This window comes from Zerene cesonia, chromosome 22 (genome assembly GCF_012273895.1).
Source record: "Zerene cesonia ecotype Mississippi chromosome 22, Zerene_cesonia_1.1, whole genome shotgun sequence".
Lineage (NCBI taxonomy): Eukaryota > Metazoa > Arthropoda > Insecta > Lepidoptera > Pieridae > Zerene > Zerene cesonia.
In genome coordinates, this window is record NC_052123.1 from 2,847,886 (window position 1) to 2,871,811 (window position 23,926).

Sequence of the window (23,926 nt, forward strand, 5' to 3'; positions counted from 1 at the left end):
CACACACTACGAAGCTACACTGTTGGGGACTAGACTGGAGACTGCGGGGACGCCCGAGCCCCCCCAAGATGTCCATAGTCCATTTATAATATTAGTAGGATATATACGAGATATATCAGCTATATCTACAGTATTTCTGGTTTTTAGCAAGTTAATAAGCAGTCTACGTACTATGCTAGACAATCATCTATATCTTTTAAGCATTTCAGCTTGATCCATTAAACAGTATTTGCGACACTTTCGTATTTATAATATTAGCTTGACACCATAGCTTCGTGGGGTACCAAAATACAACTAATCTATGTGCTTATACATACTCCTCCATGCCAACTTAAATTTTTAATCTGCCGTTTTTAAGATTGAGTATCCATCAATCTTTCACTTTCATAATATCACAGAATAATTAAACAGCATACAGTAGCATAAAACGTCTTCTCTCGCAGTTAATTCCGATAATCGCGGTTGCCACAGCTTAATAGTAGTAAATAATAAAGAAATTATAACAACAAAACATGCGCACAAAAGTCCCTAAATCGAGTCCCGAACTGCTAATAATGTAGTGTACGTAGGTCGGGCTCCATCCTCTGCCTCTTAATAACTGTATGTATTTAGACTGGGAATAATTTTGAATAACTGTATTTATTTAGACTGGGATACTAGTAATATATTAAGGACTATAGTAAGCAATAGACACGCTAAAACATACCTTCTTCGTCACTCCCAATCATTTTGTACCGTTCGTAGCCAGAGAGGTGTCTATGCGTGCCGAGACCGAAGTCATCTTTGGTCCATTGCAACTGACCGACCTTGTTCACGACACGGCATGGCAGGATTACACGCGAACCCACTACCGCACTCTGTGGACAGATACAAATATATCAAGACTAGCTGCGCCCCGCGGTTTCACCCGCGTAAGTCCGTATCCCGTAGAAATATCGGGATAAAAAGTAGCCTATATGTTATTCCAGTTGTCCAGCTGTCTACGTACCAAATCTCATTGCAATTGGTTTAGTAGTTTTTGCGTAAAAGAGCAACAAACACACACAGATCCTTACAAACTTTCGCATTTATAATATTAGTAGGATTAGTCTTCCGTCTGTTCGCGTAATCAAATTAAATTCCGATGGGAATTAGATGTTTGACAGTAAAACGTAGCCCTTGTTATAAGAGCAAGTAAAGGTAACTTATCTAAAGCAAACTATCTCCAGACACAAGAATCATATCATTATAAAATCGGCCCCTTATATCGTGGCATAAATACGAGCAAATACACAAATATACTTTCGCATTTATTATTCATAAGAGTAATAGAAAAACATAGATGGGCCCAGCAACTTAATACGACTAAAAAACTGTTTAGTACTATTCCAGTCGTATAAAAGTTGAGTTTTTTATAAAGTTGAGGTTATGTACGACCTTGTATCGGAAACATAATATGTAGATATTTAGTATTTTCTTGTGTTTGATTTGAGCATTACACATTTAGAAATTAAAGTTTTTAACGAATTTTAAAGGTGATTTATTCATTATATTATTAACCCAACGTTTCGAACACTTTACAGCGAGCTTGGTCACGGGGAGACTCCCCGTTATAATCCGTTACAAAAACTTTAATTCCTACATGTAGATAATTTTTACTTAGACGAATATAGTGTGTGGTATTGTTAATTGATTCTTAAAAATTTATAACCTAAAAACAGAAGGAAATAACAATAGAAAAAAAAAATGTGATTATAGAAACTTTATGTTGCCGTACCTAAATATTACAGTTTTGTTAAACTCAAACTCAAACATTTATTCATTCAACTAGACTTCTTATAGAAGCACTTTTGAATCGTCATAATATTACACAGTTATAACATTAACACCGGTTCGGAAGGCAGTTCCTACAGAGAAGAGCCGGCAAGAAACTCTGTAGTTGCCCTTTTAAAGTAATATAAATTTTACATAATATGTAACATGTACATAATAACAATGAGGCCAATGAAACTGACCTGTGGTTCTCATTCCATGGATTGTCTTCTTCCATATATTCATTAATGCTATAGTAGACTCTCTGAATACATTTACAATACATTTTTAATATAGTTTTTGAATTTAGCACTACTCAACAAATTAATACTATAATATAATATATGTATAAGCGTATACCTTGCCCCATAAATGAATTTTTTACTTTACTAAGCCGGAAAACAGGCATGGCAATTTTATTTCTGTTCCACGTGGCATAACTGTGTCTATCACCTAATTTTGTATGTAAGTCGATGTTATTGTGTACGTGTAAAACGTTATTAAATATATACTGTGACGGCACAGTAAGGATACCAGTACTCTTAAAGAGATCTCTTATTGAGTCCCAAGCACATAAATTATATATGGAACGTATAGCCCTTTTTTGCAATATATATATAGTTTCAATATCATGTACCCTGCCCCATAGCAGAATTCCATAGAACATGATGCTATGGAAATAGCTCAAATAAACCAGCTACTACATTGGTGAGATGCTTAATCTTTCGTACAGCATATGCGGCTGAACTAAGTTTAGCAGCGGTGGTGTTAACATGGGCTCCCCACTGTTATTTCTCGTCTAATGTTAAGCCAAGGAATATAGTAGATTTAGCAGTGTCTAATACCTAGTGATAGTAGTAGTAGGTAGGATATGTTAGAATAATAGTAAGACGAAAACAAGCAAAGTTTGTCCCATTGCAGAATTGTATTAATAAATTATTGTCGTAGCTATCAATATCGCAATTACTTACAAAATCATATGAGATATGAATACACAGGCTGTAATAAATGAATAATTAATTGTATTATTTAGGAGTATAATGAAAATAATAAAGTTATCGCCTCAGTAACGTATCCCGGGATTACTAAACTAAGGAACTTTCACTCGCAAGAATAAATCTACAAATTCGCAATTAGCTAACTAGATTCTAAAGGTCCGAGGTCTAATAAATAAATCACGGGTCCCGCGGGACGGCCCAAAAATCAAAGTTTCGGACCTACGAATATTAATTTAGGAAATTTCGTTCCATAAATCAAACTTTCGAAATAATACTTGCCATGATTTTGCCTTGATTCCCGTGCACAGGTACACAAATAAGGGATATTAAAAATTCCTTACCTCGAAGCGCGTTTCATCAGAATATAACAATTTCAAGATTTGTTCTTAATATTTTCTATTGGATCGTTATATCAAATGATATATCATCCATATTGATATGAAGCAATCAATTTGTTTGATATTATCTAGAAATAGTGATCAATATTGATGATATACTGAATGAAATGAAAATATTGTGTATATATCATTTGTTATTGCGCTGTTTTCTTATATTACGCACACATGTGAATGAATAAATAACATATTAAATTGTAGCATTTTTATCGTGATTTTATCAAAGTACCTATGTATCAGCCAAATTATCTCAAAATATTGCTTTTAGAAAGAGTCACGAATATTAGAAATCCTTATCAGGATAAAAAGGTGTATACATGAAATTATTGTATTCATTGATTCTGAAGTAATCTATCTGTTAAAAGTGGGTCGAAATCGAGTCTAAATGAGTAGTTTACACAAACATACCGGTGATGCTAATAAAAGCTTGTCAACATTTATCTGTATTATTCCGTTTTAACAGAATTAACCGAAATCTTATTACGCTAAGAGTAGTTAAAACTTATATTACTTTGGAGAAAGGGAATTAGTTAGGCCTAATAAAAATATTTTTTATTCAGAATATTGTTTAATTCAAACAAACAATATCTGTTTGAAAAGAATTTGAGTAATAATAGAAATATTTATAAATTTTAAAAGGGTTTTAAACAAATTTTTTATTTAAAAGTACGCCTACTCTTTCGTCTACAACAAAAGCTTCTCCCCTAAGCAGTTTTGAATAGTACGATTAGATAGGTACCTCAATTTCAAAGACATTTTCTCCGGAGCAAAAGCCGATAATAAAGTCATCCATCAAAATGTTCATATTTTCAATTAGTATTCGTATAGAAAATTAAAATACCCATTGAAACACACCCTATAAACATTATGTAAGTGTAGATGTAGGTATATAAAACACTAGCGGTTCGCCCCGGCTTCGCCCGTGGAACATACGTAGCCTATAGCCTTCCTCAATAAATGGCCTGACTAACACTGAAAGAACTTTTCAAATCGATCCAGTAGTTCCTGAGACTAGTGCGTTCAAACAAAGAAACAGCTTTATAATATTAGTATAGATAATTAAAAAGGTCTCATTCAACACAGAAAAACTTTTATATAAGACAAGCTATTCGTGTAATTCACCCAGCTATTTTATTACTGTGGAAATAAATTCTTCATATTATGATTGTAAGAGTTTCACGGACCTTTCTTAATTGGTCATTTTGCTGGAGACCTGTTATAAAAGGATGTCGCTTTTGTATGATTTAATTATTACTGCAGGATTGTCATATCGTTAGATTTATTACTTATTAATAATTTTACATTTGAATACTACATAATATGTAACATGTACATAATAAAGATGCCAAAGAATCTGTTTCTTAAGCGACAACATTCCATGGATTGTCATCTTCCATATATTCATTAATCTTCTATATACCTATATAAAAATGAATTCCTGTTTCCCTTGGTCACGCCATCACGTGTGAACGGCTGGATCGATTACAAACATACTTTCACCATTAGATAGCTGCAATTACACTGAGTGACATAGGCGTATATGTACCACGGGTGAAACCGGGGCGGACAGCTAGTTGATACATAAAAAACGATTTATATAGGTGCGTATCTAGATTAATTATTATTAATTATCCAAACGAGTGAGATATTAAATCTCGTTAATCTTATATCTTTAAACGAGCAATTCTTGTATATATATATATAATTGGAATCTCGGAATCGGCTCCAACGATTTTCATGAAATTTAGTATATAGGGGGTTTCGGGGGCGATAAATCGATCTAGCTAGGAATCCTTTTTAGAAAATGTCATATTCGTGTTTTATTCGTGTTTTATCGACTTAAACTTACTTTTTTAACAAATAGGAGGCGTTTGAGTAGTCCCAATTTATTATGACTCTTCCTGACATCTATTGGCGAATAAAAAAAAATACCGAGCAAAGCTCGGTCATACAGCTACTGTAATATAAAAAGAAAACGGTTTCTACCCAATATATTTACGAAACACAAAAAATAATCTTAGTAAATTCCCCAACGCAACGTAGCAGCATCTATGAAAAGAATCAATTTCACCAACAAAAAATATCCCGTAAACTCTAACAAAAGCATTTTACCTGCAAATAAAATAATTGGTGGCCTCAAATGGCGGTTCAAAATAATTGTACTCAGAGGGAATTTGAGGCAAATTTATCGGTAAAATGACTACGTGTAATCAAATAACTCGGTACGAGGGACGAGGGACGGTATTTCGTTTACTTCAATCTGATTTCATTACATCGACGTCTAAATATAGAGACCATTAAGCTCGCTTATACTGGCCCAGCTATGGTTTGTCAAAGTGAAAATATACCAAGAGGCATTAAAATATTTAAGGAATAGATACTATATGAAAAAGAGGGTAAAATACAACAAAAGAGTACTATTTTATTATTTTTACTATATTTATTCATTCAGTATTTACATAGTACTTATAACTTATTAATAATGGCTGATTAGGACGCCTGTATGCCATTTATGTTAATTTATTTTATTTTATTTATTTATTTATTTAGGTTCATCAGCTGTTGTTGCATGAACATTTTCTCTCAATACAAAAAAAAAGTTTAGTAATACACATTATATGCACAACAATTAGAGATAAACACAACACAATCTATAAATGACAAATGAGTTAGAATTCATTCATATTCGATTATTAATATTAACATCGAACACTTTGTGATTAACAGCAAGTATATTATGTGAGTGTAAAATAATAATTAGAGATAAGATGGAATTAATGCTTTCCGAAACTTATAGAAGGAGTTAGAGAAAATATCTACAGAATTGCTATATTTATTATGTAGGTTACAAAGTCTAGAGATTGGCGAGTTGCGACCCAGTACAGAATACTTAGTTTGTGGGTCCTTGGAGAAAATAATGATTAGTTATGGCACTAGAAAGTCAAATATGAAATGAAATTTAACATGACAAGTGTTTAAGCCGAAGGAAGAAAATTTTAGTTTGTGTGTTTTTTTCTTATTTATACACAGTAAAAACAGGTACATGGAAAATTCTAAGATTTTGCTACTATGTATTTTTTTGTATATATTGGACCATATTTTAAGCAATTGGGAACTGATTTTTAAAATAATTATTCGAATTTTTTGTATAAAGATTATGGTCCGTCAGTGTTTCGTAGCGGTATTTTAACTTTCTTACTAGTATTCGACACAAGCTTAAGGGAGGGTTACCGTGACGCCTTAAAGCAGACGCCTTAATTCCAGAGTGGGATAGCGATGGCGCTAGCAACCTATATAGCTCTGTATTATTCCCACATTGGTACTCGAAGTTTGTGTAATTGGCCAGCGTAGTGGATTATAGCCTGAACCCTCATAGGAGACCTGTGTCCCAGCAGTGGGAACGTATATGGGCTGATGATGATAAAGGAAATTTGGTACAAATTCTAGCTTACTGAAAAATGGTATTACAATTAATTCAAGATATGCAGCCGGGGTAAAAGACTAGTATTCATAAAGCCTGACATACCTGATCCTGCGGTTCCAGAGCAAATTTCTGCTCCTTCGCACTCACACACGTAAATAATATTAAACACACCATCCATTGCTTGCTCACTACCATTGAACTTTGCACTGTCCTCAACAAAATGAACAATGTATTCGAACTTCGACTCGTAACCTTTGTCCTGGTCGCATTGTATATAGAGTCTTTTGTAGCATTACTATCAGGTTCCTTCATATCTCTATGTTTTATATTATCTTCCATTTTGTTTTTATGTATTGAAAGTGTGGAGCCATATGATGACTTTAAACTTTCCAGTCTTTGAATAGCGTTGTTATCTGAAACAAAAGAAAAATAATCATATAAAACGTGTGTTTGATCGTGCAAATCTCAGGAACCACTGTTTCCAATTGAAAACTATTTTTGTGTTATATACGGATTCCAGCTAGTGCATGATACAATTTAAATCAACCTACTCAAAATGATTAAAAAATGTACTCTTAAAGGGACTATTTCATCATTCATTGTATGCTTAAACAATAAACTACAAAGACAGCTGTTGTACTGTATCCGTAGTAGAAGTATTTACAACCAAGCAATTTTCGTTTCAACGACTAAATTAAAAATGTAACACGACAACGCAATTGAATTCGTAATTAGTTATTCACAAAGTTCTAAATGTAATCCCATGTTGCAAGATTTTACCAAACATATACCACAAACCAGCATTAGTATGTATTAGCTATGAATAGTTTCAATTCATTGAGGGCACATAACCAATTCGGACTTGAATAATAGTTCGATTAAATTTGATTCGTTTGCGTATAATTGCATTGCATAATACGGCAAATTCAGTAAAATCTGGAGTGAGGATCGAGGGATTTCATTATTGATTTAAAGATTGGTTTTGGAGGGTTTTAATGCAATTGAATCCTGCTAATATTATAAATGTGAAAGTTTGTAAGTTTGTGTGTTTGTTGCTCTTACACGCAAAAACTACTGAATCAATTGCAGTGAAATTTGGTACTTAGATAGCTGGACAACTGGAATAACATAAAGGCTACTTTTCATCCCGATATTCCTACGGGATACGAACTTACGCGGGTGAAACCGCGGGGCGCAGCTAGATGTATATAAACTCAAGTTAAACATCTATTATCGTTTTATTTGTATTAATTGTAGGAGTCGTTCACGCTTCAGTACGAAAGGCCACGCACACACACAGAAGATAGGTGTTAATTGTATCATGTAAATGCTTTTATTTACTGTAAGTGGCGGGGCTGGAGGTCCGTATCCTTTTCTTCGCTGTTCCCAGTCCTTCTCTTTATTCCTTTATTCCGTCATCAATCCTTGTCTCTTACATTTTAAAAGCAACGTATAACCATCAAGTTACCTGGTGGTAAGCTGGTAGCTCAGTTATCCGTTCTAACATAAAAAATTGTAGAAAATTGGTATCGAAGTTTCTGCGTAATTATTAACATCGGATATTAAATATTGCACATAACCTATTCAGCATATTGTGGGCATAATATATTACAAGATATAACATCCGCTAAACGCATACATCCGCCAAATATACATCAGCATCTTTGACTAGGTTTAAACTCTGATAACGACAGTTCCGGGGTTTTCTCGCATTTTTCCCGTTTCCGTGCGCTTTCCGAGGTACTAACTATCCTATCTCATGGCTGAGGCTTCAAACTATCATTGTGCCAAATTTCATCCAAATCAGCGCTGTGGTTTAGGCGTGAAGAAGAGACACACACAGGTACTTTCGTTGGTACGGATTTTATTAATAAAATTGACTGTGTCGTAAAATTTTTGTTATATTTAAGTGAATTACAAATCTTTAAGAATTCAAGATTAAAGTCTGAAACTAGCAAATATCGCTGCCTTAGGCATTCGAAAAGTAATGTAATGTAAAATACTAAATAGACCTTAATTCGCGTCCAACTCAGAGCTTCAACGGTTGAGGAACAAGGATTGATGAATGTACAATAAAATACAAAAAATCTTAATTATGCAGGCTTGGTCCAAAATGATATAATTCACGGCATACAATGCGATGTATGTGATACTACACAGTTAATAAGAACACCTTGGACTAAGCCAAGAGTGTAATATCTTTATAAATTGTCTAATAAAGCTTTTCAAAATTATATGAAATAAGGTTGAAATATGGTTAAAGTTAGGTGAAATAAGGTTAAATTTTAACCCGCGAAAACACTAAAATCGTGGGGTTGACTTTACAAATTTACATAGGACTAATGTCTAGGTATACCCTATCCAATAAAGAATAGTTCAATTCGGGTTTCTCTGTGATAAGTTGTGTGTGATCGTAAAAATACACATACATAATATTTCCTTGTGTTTGATTTTACGCGAGTATTATACATTTAGAATATAAAAACTTTTTAACGGATTTTAAACGCGATTTATACATTATATTATTAACCCGACGTTTCGAACACTTTACGTGGTCACGGGGAGACTGTCTACTGTCTGTGAAGGGTCGGGTCGGTGAAACGTCGGGTTAATAATATAATGAATAAATCGCGTTTAAAATTCGTTAAATTGTTTTTAATTTCTAAATACATATACACTTTGGTTTTGTGTGATAGGAAACTTTTTATCTAGAATAAATGCTCATGCTCAAACAGGAATACACAGTCACTAAATCATTTGAAAATGTCCCAAATCCACGCGGGCAAAGCCGCGGACGGAAGCTAGTTCAATATAATACGCTTTCCAAACACGAATTCCGTGTGTATTATATAAAGGCTGCCAATTTAGCAGAATTCTTGCAAACTTGAAGCGCATTGAGTGTAATATTCACTGTGAGAGAAATTCATAGTTTAATATTTAACAAGAAAATTAAATTTCTGAAGAGGATTATGAAGTTTTAATCTGAGGTTGTAAGATGAATGAATTAAAATGAACTTAGAAAGAATAAAAGTGCTAGAAAGCATGTAATTATAGCTATGGTATGTACGAGAAAAAACTTCTGGTTTATTTTTCTATAATACTTCGTACTAATATTATAAATGCGAGAGATTGTGAGAATGGATGTATGTGTATGTGTATGTTTGTTACTCGTTCACACAAAAACTGCCGAACCGATTGCAATGAAATTTGGTACGTAGTCCAGACAGCTGGACAACTGGGATAGGGATAACACATAGGCAACTTTTTACTGTCCAGCTGTCTACGTACCAAATTTCATTACAATCGGTTCAGTAGTATTTGCAATAGTAGTATTTACGTGAAAGAGAAACAAAAACACACATATCCTTACAAACTTTCGCATTTATAAAATTAATAGGATTGTACCATCATTCGAGACTTACGTATATGGAGGGAAATATACGATCGTAAAGAAATTCATTCGTTACTACACGGAAGCGATCTTTATGCGGCTGCAAGACTTTTTCAAGTATCTGCGGGGAGTTGGTACAGGGACGGACTTAGTATTTCTAACGTTTATTTTTTACTAGCTTTTCCATCCCCGCGTTTTCATCCGCGTAAGTCGGTATCCCGTAGGAATATCGGGATAAAAAGTTGCCTATATGTTATTCCAGTTGTCCAGCTATCTACGTACCAAATTTAATTGCAATCGGTTCAGTAGTTTTTGCGTGAAAGTGCGACAAACAAACACACATCCTTACAAACTTTCGCATTTATAATATTAGTAGGATAGTAGGATAGGATTATTGGTAAGTTGATATCATCGCACTGATATTTTAAATATGAAAGTGCGTTCGTTTTGATGTTTTTCCGTCAAGCACGCGGAAACTACTGAACGGATTTTGAGGAAATTTGGTATACAAACAGGGTATGAGCTGACTTGGGTCATAGGATATTTTAAATGCCAATTAAACGCTTCCTTGGAATAACACAGGAATGCACAAGAGGTAACAATACAAAAATTTGTTAATAGCAGATCGCCACGGCATCACCCTTTCTCTTTCACTTTATATAATAAGACAATAAGACAATTTTCAACTGACTTCAAAAATAGGAGAAGAAAATAAGGTTAATAAAAAATAAATCTGTGAATCACAATAAATTATTCTGATTTTGAATTTAAATTAAAATTTGATTGTATTTTTTTGTATCAGAATTTTGGATAGGTAAACCGATTTTGATGAATCTCTTTTATTTAGAAGTACCGCTCGTGTCCCATTTCCCTGTCCTTGATGTGTCAATATCAAGAATTTTTATATTTTATTTAAAATAATTATAACTCATTACAATATATAAAGAGTTCACGTCTCGGAGGCCAACCTCGGGGTTTCAGCGCCACAGGAGTAAAAGTACAATATATGAAAGTACAAATGCCAAGTCCGTCCCTGCACTAAGCAGTACGACAAATGTGGTCACATTAAATACTGAAGCCTCTTACTTATGTAGAGCACTTTACAGCGACCGAGTTTTAAACTTTACAACTTAATTCGATGAATTTACATTTAAATTATTTAATGAGCCGTTAAACTGTCGAACGTTTAATGTTTTTTAACATTAGTTGGGTTTAGACATTTATATATATAGGTGTTTTTATATCTTTGGATTGGGAAAATAAATTGTTACTGTATCACCAGAGGTAACAGCTAGTAATAGATATAAGATGGTGTGATATGATTTCAGATAAAAACTAGACTTTTAAAAAACTAAATAAAACGCTTTAAAGATAGACTCAGCGACATTTTCTTATTTGCTTTTTATACGATATAAAAATATACAGAGAGGTTGATTTATACAATACTACCTTTTGCCCGCGGCTTCGCATGCGTTAAATTCGGAGTAGTTTAATAGACGTTATTGTACATATAAACCGTCTTCTTGATTACTCTATCTATTAAAAACCGTCAAAATCCGTTGCGTAGTTTTATAGATTTAAGCATACATAGAGACAGAGAAAGCGACTTAGTTGTAGTGATTCGACTACTCAATTTTATCCAAACATCAAAAATTAATCTTAAGTAGACTGTATTATTTTTCACATGATACTTAATAAGTAAATGGAATAAACATATACTAACACGAACAAACAGACACCTCTAGGGAAATAATTAGCACTAAAACACTTTCATAAAGCTTAACCCATAAATGCCATTAATTAATAATTTACTCAGTTACATGCTGATTTACAAAAATGCATTTTAACACATTTCATTACGAGCTGATTTCAAATAATTTAAAATCTGGCTAGAATCCAACAGATAAATCTTCTTTAGCACTCTTCGAGATTAACTTATTTTTTAATTTTCTTTATATAGAGCCTCTACGTGAATTATTTATTTTGTTATTATTTCGATTTTATCTGTAGACCCATCCCTATGGAATTTTAAGGATTCTAGCAGTAAACTTAAACCTACTGCCGTTACAATAAATAATCTTAAAAGGAATTCTGAAATTTAGGTGTTTTGATTTAGGTGGATAGTTTAATTGTAATGGGTATGGTATTTTTAACCAAGAGTCCAAAATCGAAGGAAGCAATTGGACTATATTTTTATTTGTTTTGTTACTTGATAACTCCGTGGGTTTTCAACTGATTGGCGAGATTCTTTGTTTGATAGAAAATTTTAATCATTTGGTCGATTAGATTCTGGTGTATGATTTCCCCGTAAACTTTTTCCCCGTTTTTGTAGTTATTTCATTTAACAAACATTGAATGTATATAAAAAAATCAAAAACTTCATGTAAAACATGTGACACTATCATCATCATCATCATCTTCAGCCCATACATGTTCCCACTACTGGGACACAGGCCTCCTATGAGGGTTCAAGGTATAATCCACCACGCCGCTGACCAAGTACGGATTGGTAGATGTCACATGTCGTCGAAATTTTGATTCTCGAAAAATTGATTTTTCAGTTTATCTGCACATGTGGATAATATCACCGGCATGTCCAACCGGTTTCCTTACGATGTTTTCCTTCACCGTTTTAAGCAGTGGTGATATTATCCACATGTGCAGATAAACTGAAAAATCAATTTATTTCCTGTACGCTCGCCCGGTCTCGAACCCCGACTTATCACTATGTGACACTATGTAGTATGATAATTAATTGATCAGATAAAAACGCCTAACCTCATTCAACATAACAATATTCTTTTATCTTTATCATGTTTATAAAATATAGCTTAATACGGACGGATATTAATTCTCGTACGATATTATCATTTGATCCCATAAGAGCGTGTACACTCATATGAAAATCTAAACTCGAAAGTTAATAATTCATAAGTGAAGCAGAGCAAGAATGAGTTATGGTTTAAGTTATATGTTAAGAGCGTACATGACTCTATAATTTTAAGTTATTTATTATTATAGGCGATTCTGAAAACGTCGCGCAATCCCTTAATTACCATGTATTAAAAACTAGCTGTCCCCGCGAACTTCGCAACGCCATAGAATATTGTTTCGACATATTTTCCATATCGTTCTCATTTTTAAACCTTCCCTAGAACTCCACGGACATATCGAGACAAAAATAATATAAATCCGTTCAGCCGTTCTTTTTCAGCCGCAATTGATTTATACTTAAAGTTATGAAGCAGCATTTAAATAAAGGAAGAAAGAACCATACATTTGAACACACACATAATAATATAACAAAGAAAAACAGTAAATTATGCAAAAAAAAATTACATATCATGTCATAAGAATTACATATATTATTGGTTTCGCCTAACCAAACCCAATAGATAAATTCAAATTGAATATTTCGATTCTTCTTGTTACAAGGATATTATAAATCGATAATTTCAAAACGAAGACTATTCATAAAACCTTTTAAATGAGTACACGGTTTTTTATGTACTTTCTGACTTAAATAGTCAAAAAAACATAATGTTTATTTGATCAATAAAGTCGAATCAGCATTACAGAGAGAATAAGGCGTTTCGCCGCACATTCTTACACGTTGAACCATAGAAAATAACAACTGCATACCACAAAAGCAGGTGGTGATCTCCCAGAGATTTATATGAAGCGCGTCCCATTAAATTTACAATAAATAAGATCCCAGCTTTGTCTTGCGGGTTTAATTTTCGTGGTGAAGTGAATTATAATAACCCAGTGAATCTTGGATTGTCCAGGTTAAGTATGTAAAAGTCATATTTATTTATTTAGGCCAACATACAAAACAGACAGTTTCATTATTACAAACGAAAGAAAGAAAACTCTAAAATAAATGAAATTAAAATAAAAAAATACATGAAATCTAGGAATCCATCAAAATTATTCAAATTGAAATACGTAATAGCAAAATATGTATATATTATAACAATAATCAAATTATTATAATTGGCAATAAAACATAAATTTAAATTAAAAACAAAAATATTAATTTACCTTGAGATAATTTTGTGAATAGAAAGATATTCCATAGCCAAATTAATGTACCTACACCGTTTATAATTCTATAATATTTAGTATAATTTACTATTTTTTTTTATTTCATTTTTTTTAGTATAATTTAGTATAATTTACTCATTTTTTTATTTATTTATTTGGACATAAAATGTTACACATCAGTTTATATATTTAAAATCAAAGGTTAACGGATAGTACTTATATTACCACTATCTAAGTTAATTGATGTAGATCGAATGTGAGCAGAGACAGGGGGAAAAATAGTATAGCACTGTAAGTGCTTGCCTTTTGAAAGATACTCTGTTTATTTTAGTATATATGTCATTTAAAGACACACAGATAGATCTTTCATAAACACGAACAAACCTGCGGCCAATTTATTTATTATACAAACACAATTATTAAAAAAAACTCTATAAACATATTACAAAATTAAACAATTTCAATCACGATATACCGAAAGCAGGTGGAACGGATGTATACCGTTTCAAACTATACAGGATGTTCAAGAATCGTGACTGCTTTAAAACCGGTTTTAGTTGCATATTAATAAGAGCACTTATCGTAAAATCAATCCGATTTAAACGTGCGTTTAATTGATTTAGTATATTTAAACGTCGATAATTATGAGATTGGATCATTGGAGGTTGACATTTTTTATCGATAGTTTAATTTATATTTATAATATAAAGAATCTTATTTTATCTGACGCAATAATTTTCAACTTCACGACTTCGAACGTACAGTTAAAAAATGAAATTCATTACGTGGTTACGTACGTGGTTTTATACAGCTTAAGTCAGTCTTAAATTTGAAGTTTAGTTTTATAGCATTGAAAGGATAGAAAAAATACGCCTAGCCGGTTGGCCGAGAGGCTAGGCGTTGCTACGGTTTGGCAAAAAACGCGGGTTCGAATCCCGCCTCGTGATCAAATTTTTTTCTATCTCTCATACCTAATGATGCTAAACCCATAATAGTAATATATAATAATGAAAGTCATGCAAGAAAAGATTTTTATTTGTATTTCTTTCATATGGCATTGCAACTATTTTATATTTACTGGTCACTGGTAAATGGTATAAAAACTTTTTTCTTTTTTTTTGTTTGATTGACCTCTAAACAAATACTATTTACATTAAAAAATATTAATGTGCTTTTATACAATAATTTACAACACTTTAAACAAACTAAACAACAATTTCATAACATTATATAACAAAACTATTTTTTGAGAGCACGCTGTATACAGATTAATGCGTCGCTGATAATAATTGATAAGGTCGTCTCGCTCGCACCGCAGTTGATTGACCCGATAGAAAAAGTTCCCACATAACATTGACCACTTTAACGTGACCCCTCTACGCCTTGCACCAATATATAAAGCGAGGCCTTAACAACAAGTCGCTGTCGTCTACACAACAAAATAAAATGAACTCGATCCCCGTAGAGCAGCTATGAAATAATAGTCCAACTATTTTTGGTTTAACAAAACAACCAATTTGTCTGGACCTCCAATTTAGTAGAAAACGTATGAATTGATAGCTCTATAAGAATTCAAAAATTTTAGCGGATGAAGTGACCAGTTTTTATGGGTCCACAATACAGTACTTAGTACCAGTTTATACTATAGAGAATCCTTATTTGGTCGGCATATTTTTAAATTCTTGTTTTGACTAGTCACATATTTGCATTCCACGAACATTCGCACGGTTTGAAATAATTCAAATGACAAGTTTTTTTATGTCATAGCGGGCAACTGAGCTTGTGGTTCGCCTGATGGTAAACGATCACCACCGCCTATGAACATTCTCAGAGGCTTAGACTTCTGAGGATGTGCTACCCGCTTTTAAGGGATAAAGGATAAGGAAAGGATTAATGATTGGAAAGAAGGGATGGACTGGGAAGGGCTAGAAGAAGGAAACAGGAATAGTATTGTTAAATAGTATGCGGTAATAAAAACTTAGACATCTTAGGTCTTAGGATCTTTTTTTTTACAAATTATAATTAAAGTAGCTTTTGCCCGTGGCTTAGCACGCGTTAATTCAGAGTAGTTTAATACATATTATTATATATATAAACCTTTCTCTAGGAAAACTTTTTGAAACGGGCCGGTGTCTCTTGCTTGCTACACTAAGACCAACCAACCGTTGCTTCACTAAGATTTTTCATTTTTGTCACTATAGTGGCAGTAGAAATTTATCATGTCTGAAAATTACAGAACATGACGTACAATCTGATGAGAAATGGATAGATCAACAGACAGGCAGACAAACGGACAGCAAAGTCTTATGGTTTCCGTTTATCATTTCAATAAAAAAATGCAATTCTATTATATATATTTTTTCTTTTTTTTATTAATTATTACTAAATTATTTAATCCATGTCCGTACATTTCTTCATTGAGTCGTTATTACTTACTTGATTTTATTATCCTACTAGTCCTACTGATATTATAAATGCGAAAGTTTGTAAGTATATGTGTGTATTTGTTCCTCTTTCACGCAAAAACTATTGAACCGATTGTAATGAATTTTGGTATGTAGACAGCTGGACAACTGGAATAACATAAAGGCAACTTTTTATCCCGATATTCCTATGGGATACGGACTTACGCGGGCCAAACCGCGGGGCGCAGCTAGCTATATATGAATGCTTAAGTTCCATTGAAATGTACCCGGTAGCGATTGCGAACGGTTTAAAACCAGTTAAAACAAATTTGCTACGAGTTGACTTGTGAGAAAGTCGCAATAAGTATTGGTAATGATGATAATGGTTGTGTGATTGGTTTGCTGTGCACGCAATATCATATACAGGAGACAGGAATGACGACCACTACGAGGTTACTGGCTTCAAGTGACTTGGCTTTTAACGTGCGGGCTCTTTGAACATGGTAGTACAATAAAGAAAAATGTATGGAAGAATAATTTACACGTGAGTTTGGGAAGTGGGAGGGTGTGAGCTTATAGGGGTAAATATAGATATTTCTCGAATTCCGGCAATACTGCTAGTCCTAAGGAAAAATGTCGAACCGAAAAGATGCAATTTAAAAATCTACAAATTTGGCATTTTACATTATACACGAATTAAAATAACATATTTCTTATATTTTTATCTAATAATACAATAAAATATGTTGAATTTTCTAAATATTCTTTTCGTTTTTCAATTAGATTCATCATTCTACCTTTTTGTATTTATTTTATACAAATATTACCGCTTTTTTTATAGTAGTTTTCCTTCGTGAAATGCTAGACTTTCCCACAAAAAAAATATGGTAATAGTTTACATTATATTACTCTACCTATATCAAACGACATAACTAAACCCAAATGCATTAACTTTAAATTTTCCAGAACGACCGAAACTTCTGTATTCAACATAATTCCCTCCATCATAATTAGTTATTCAGAAAACGAAGCAAATGGACTACTTGAAATAATTCCGGTTATTTGCGGATTGTAAACCTATAAATTACTGCCAGCCAAACTTGTAATTGCTGAGACGTACAAGAGTATAATTGGTGTAAAAAAAGCAATCGCACATACAAGTGCAGGATAAAAATTCTCACGCTGAATTCAGTTTCTGTTACGTGTCACCTTGCCGTGCTATATAAGCATCATTTTACGTATATGAAAGGGGTAGATAAAGCAATCCAATGGGCATGTACAAGTCATCGTTTTATATAGAAGATCGTTTTCCTGAGCAGTCATTGCCAGTTTTGACGAAATTTCTACCATGATTTCGCGTAAAATAAACCATTCTATTATATATTCCAGTATGCTTGAGTTTGGACAAAACCAAAATAACCCCTAGCAGAGAGTTATGACGTAACAAACATAAAAAAAATACGGTCAATATGGGAACCACCTTCTTAAAGTCGTTTGAAAATATATCAGTTTCCAATGAATATACAGAATCTCATAGAACTGATAACGCAAAAGCGACAAAAATCGAACAAAACTACTTCGCATGGCTATAAATACTTACGTACAGAAAAAAAAAATACCAACGATATCCGAAATATAATGATATATCAAATTAAACACCATTTAATACGAAAGATGGATAAAGCGGCACGCAACAAGTGAATATAAGAGATTCAATCACATCACAGAAATCCCGGAATCGCTATAATCGAGCTCTCCGAATCCCCAGCTATTCGTGCTAAGCTGTAGGCTCTGTACAGACTGGCCGACAATTGACTGCTAGTTTCGCAAACGTTGTATAAAAGAAGAGACAGCTATTTAACTTGTCAAAAACCTAACAAATAAACACAAGTGACAACAGATTAGGATTAAATGACAAAAAAATAGAGCCTAACTAGATACCAACTCACTATATGCTACAATGCAGTTGCAGCATTGATTACAAAAGACTCCTTTATCTCTCCTCAGAGCTAATGAAACGCAGCACGATAATTATATGGAGTTCTAGCTGCGCCCCGCGGTTTCACCCGCGTAAGTCCGTATCCCGTGGGAATATCGGGATAAAAAGTTGCCTATATGTTATTCCAGTTGTCCAGCTGTCTACGTACCAAATTTCATTGCAATCGGTTCAGTAGTTTTTGTGTGAAAGAGCAACAAACACACACACATCCTTACAAACTTTCGCATTTATAATATTAGTAGGATTTTTTTAAGTGTAAGTGTTTACAAGAAGGTGAATCTTTATAGCCTCCGTATTCCAATTCTCCTAGGCTTAATCCATCTTTAACCCTGCTATATACTGAATAAGAAACAACGACCAATAAATTATCTGTCATTAAAATCGCAACATCAGTACGTGAACTTAGAAGAACATTATCATTGTTCCAACCACAATGAGCTTCAGGAAGTCCGCGGCTCACAAACAGTAAACAGTTACTGGTGCTGTGGTCGCAAATACCTGTATGTTACAGATATTTCTACAATTACATTCTTATGAATGACACTTGGCGGGTTTTAGAAATATAAAATCAATCTTCGAGTGATCATAATGGAGGAATAAATCGACTTAAAATTGTAAAATATTTCACAGTTATTAATCTTAATATATATAAGTTACGTGTCACATTTTTTGTCCGCGATGTACTCCTAAACCACACTACCGATTTTAATGAAATTTGCACCCAACTGTTGTTAGACCCAACTTAAAAGATAGCGTAGTGTATATTATTTAAATTATTATTAATGACTACATAACCTAGTTTCTCAATTCTACGAGCGAAGCCAAAAAGCTTGTATATCGTAGAGTATCTTAGAGTGTCCTACAATTAAATAGATTTGTTAATGAAAAATTTTTCATACCGTAACATTTAACGTTTAAGTGCTTTTAATTTAAATGTGAAATGGCCATACGAAGCTATGGATAGGTTAGGTCGGGTATATCTAACATCATGGAAGCAAAGAAGGACTCCGTCAACTCACAACCTTTTTTTTTATTTTTTTTTTTATAGTGGGGAAATCTTGCATATATAACCCACGGCCCCGGGGATGGAGCCGTGGATTATGTCGGATTCTTACCGACCAAAACCCCACTGTGTTCCGTCGAGCCGCTTGAGTCAAGGGGCCACGGGAGCTGGTTAAAATTCATCCGCGATCACAACTCACAACCTGCCCCTGACGGACGTTTGAGAAAAGTTAGTTCCCAACCAAACAAAGATGCGCTTTATTCGCTTTTAGTATAACAAAAAGTAATGCGATAAATTGCAATTTTTCTACAGTTCGCGCAATTTTAAGCGTTATTTTAATCGGTTTTTACAATCATCCAGGGACAGATTAGTTGGGTATCTATGCAAGATGTCCCCACTAAAAAAGGGATACAACATAACTGAACATATTTTATAACTGCTAGAAATATTAGTAATTACTGACAATACCGTAAATGTCATAGTAAAAATGACTGTGAAACATTTTATTTTGTATCTAGTCAAAATTTAGAATAGACACATCTTTAATCTATCGTTTGTATAAAATAATCATAAAATTCAATTTTATCTGTGGTCATAATCCTACTAATATTATAAATGCGAAAGTTTGTATGGATGTGGGTGTGTTTATTGCTCTTTCACGCAAAAGCTACTGAACCGATTGCAATGAAATTTGGTACTTAGACAGCTGGACAACTGAAATAACATATAGGCAACTTTTTATACCGATATTCCTTCGTCATACGGACTTACGCGGGTGAAACCGCGGGGCGCAGCTAGTAATAAAATAAATAGATTCGATAGCAACTAGTAATGTCTAAACACGAACAAATATATATATATATATATATATATATATATATATATATATATATATATATATATATATATATATACAGGTAAATAGTACGTACAACAATTTACGCCTTAAGTAAAAATAAGGCAACATCTACGTAATTAAGCGTACAAATAAATCCTGCAATCACCGTGGTACCATTAAACAAGATTAGTGTGCACACATCTTTATCCATTAGGGTCGTGTGTGACAATACGTGCTGTGTGTATAATGCCTTATAGTGTAGGAGCTGGTAGTGCATTCAACGTAGCGTACTAGACATTGTATGCTGTTTATCATGATAAAAAGAGATAAATAGAAAGAAAACTTTGCACACTTATAATACAGGCAGGGTAATTTTAGAGATCTGATTAGTCATTAATTATCTATTACTAAAAATATTAAGAACATGAAATATTTTAAGTACGCTGTTTCAATTGGAATAAGGAGATAAAAAAGAACATATATAGAAGAAAATAAAATTAAAAAGTTAAACTTCTATATTTCTATGTAATTTATTTTCTAACTTTACAATTTTGTAAGTAGAAGAATATTGCTTTGCTCGCATTCATTCTGCGAGCATTTTTATCTATTAGTCTTAAATCACAGTACGTGCGCTGTCTGTCAAATACCTGCTGTAGTCAAAGAGCAAGTGAAGTTTTCAAGTAACTTATTTTTCTATGAATCAGTATTTATTATAACTGGATATAAAGTACAACAAAATATCGAAGAATTAAGTGCGATAAACGCCGATGATTATGATTGATTATTTGTGATGTAACTGCTTGTAATTTGTTCGCTTAATTTAAAAATGTATATTCACTCGCTTTGATATTTAAAATGTGTTTCATTATATACTTGATAAGAAAACATTAAGTTGTCTCACACAAACCAATACACCGATAAAAGAATCCTAGATACGCAATTAGAGAGACAAATAAATCCTGCAATCAACACGCTTCCATTGAACGGGGTTAGTGCACATCCCTAACCATTAGCGTCTTATGTCACGGTACGTGCCATGTCTGAAATGCCTTAATAGTGCAGGAGCCGGCAGCGTATTGATCGAATTACGCCACAGGGAACGGAATAGGACGAAGAGATAGAAAACAAAAGTTGATATATATTTAATTATTGAAGCGTTTGTTTTATGTTTAGAATTTAAGCCCTCGCTTTCGGTAGGAATTTAATGTAACAATAATGCCTCTCAAAATATTATTTTCAATTAAAAACGCAATTCAAACGAGAGTGAACTCCTAGGGAACAGCATTATGATCGCCTAAAAATCACAAGCAGGTGAGATTGTGGTCAAGCGCTTTTCCAATGTTCACAAAAATCGTTTGAAATTTCTATAAAATCACTAATTTTTAAATAAAAATCAATAAGTTAAACATAAGCACGTAAAGAATTTCAATTTTATTAATTTAATACTCCGCCTGGGCTTCGCCCCTCGTATACATATATATATATATATATATATATATATATATATATATATATATAGTATATAGTCTTCCTGAATAAATGCGCTATCTAACACTGAAAGAATTTCTCAAATCGGACCAGTAGTTCCTGAGATAAGTGCGTTCAGACAAACAAAAAAAACAAACTCTTCAGCTTTATAATATTAGTATAGTATAGATATCGAATTACAAATAAGCACATAACGTTACAAATATATTGTTATTTAGTGCACAATAAAAATTGATACAAATTGCTTATACTTAAGTTACTTGCTATAGTTTTAATGAACTCTCTGGCTGCATCAAACTTACTATACTAGGCGATTAATGCACTAAGTTGCATGAAATTAATATTTATTGTATGCGAACTATTTCGTATCACATTTCCAAGTAAAGGCTTACATTAGAAATGAAACAATTTAAAGTTTTCATTTCAATCAGGCTTGTATGAAATACATAAAATAAACTCATCTTAATCATAACGAAGTTAAAGACTTTTTAACGGATTTTAAACGCGATTTATTAATTATATTATTAACCCGACGTTTCGAACGCTTTACAGCGAGCGTGGTCACATCTAAATCACTTATTAATGAACTTGACATCTGTTGTCTTGTCAGTCATAATAATATTGTTTGTGAAGCAGTTACTTGGTCTCAATTTTTTTTTTTTCGTATTTGCTGTTATATTGTCAACAATTGTAAATCATCTCAGAAAACCTATACCGTCTCACAAACATGATTCATGAGATACCTATAGCCCTTTGACATATAATCGAATGTACAGAAAAAGAGACAGGCGCACAGCAAAGCCCTTATAATAGGGTCCCGTTTTACCCTCTGGGCACAGAATCCTGATGATTATTTATTTTAATCGCAAGCTCTTACACTAGAATCCTTGACACAGGAAGGGGCAATCGGCATTCTATTCGTGATAAAACGTTCTGTGGTCGTTAGAGGAAATAGCAAATTTGATAAGCATCAAAGAATTTTTCCAAGCGTTTCAATAATTTGCTTCCCTGCGTATTTGTTCATTTGAACTCAGCGTATAGTTGAGTTAGTTAATGACAGTTGTACGTCCAATTGAGGCATTTTATTCAAATATATGCGACGTTATTTATGTATTCTTTCATTGTTTATATTGTTGGGATTTTTCAGATATTTAAGAAATATGTATGGGTATATCACTTAGTTAATGATAGATGCACTTTACCCAATAGAGGAATTTTATTCATGTATATTACAGATGTATTTTTGCATTGTTAGAGTTTTGTATGGTTGAGAATTTATAGACATTTAAGCAATATTAGGGTATATTGTTGTGATAAAATGTATAACTTTGTATTGATAATAATTATTTTTAATGAGAAATTTTGAAAGAATAGAAAAAAATTTGATCACGAGGCAGGATACGAACCTGCGTTTCTTGCCTAACCGTAGCAAAAATTTTTTTCTATTCTTTCAAAATTTCTCATTTATAAAGCATTTCAATGCTATAAAACTAAAAATTAAAATTATTTTTAATTTCGAGGCTTTTAATAAGGTTATAATGAAACACAACAATATGTCATTGCTCACATTCGTGCAAGGAATCAGATATAATTATTATTAAATTTTGTTTATGTTAATGAATAGCATTTGTTATTTTCGTTTATTAGCAATGACCCACAGTTTGTAACCTTTCATAAATGGTTATCTAGCACGGCAAGAGTTTTTTCAAATCGAATCAGCAGTTTCAGCGTGTTCAAGCGTACAAACAAACTTTTCAGCTTTAAACTGAATTTTAACTTTCTATAGCTGTATATTCGTATAGATTTAAATTGTTAAAAATATAATTTTGGCATATTATTGATTCATACTTGTTTTTGTTATCTATTTTTTTCTAATATCCCTATTCGCAGTCAATTTCGAAGACCCGTTTTTTAATTAAAAAGTAATACAAGTAACATTCAAAAATACAGATAACAAATGCCATACTTTCATTTTTCACTACGATAAAACCCAAAGCGAAATCCAAAACCAGCTCCTACACTACAATAAAACGAAGTAAATCAACCACCTGACGTGTATCAATTTTCAATTGTCATCAAAACACAGCTGCGAATGCAAGTCGTATTTAATACTCATGTTTATATTTTCCTCCTAACGGATTCGTGTC

The 23,926-nt window shown here is 32.8% G+C and overlaps 1 protein-coding gene across 2 annotated transcripts in view; it reads right to left on the reverse strand.

Moving 5' to 3' along the window:
• LOC119836090 (irregular chiasm C-roughest protein-like) overlaps positions 1–23,926 on the reverse strand; it is a 72,218-nt gene that overhangs the window by 42,796 nt on the left and 5,496 nt on the right. For both annotated transcript variants that reach the window (XM_038361330.1, XM_038361329.1), the window contains exons 2-3: positions 6,711–7,021; positions 707–857 (exon numbers count right to left, since the gene is read on the reverse strand). In XM_038361330.1, coding sequence (XP_038217258.1) covers positions 707–857; positions 6,711–6,947 — 388 coding nt within the window. In that variant the 5' untranslated portion in view covers positions 6,948–7,021. The remainder of the gene's footprint in view (positions 1–706; positions 858–6,710; positions 7,022–23,926) is intronic.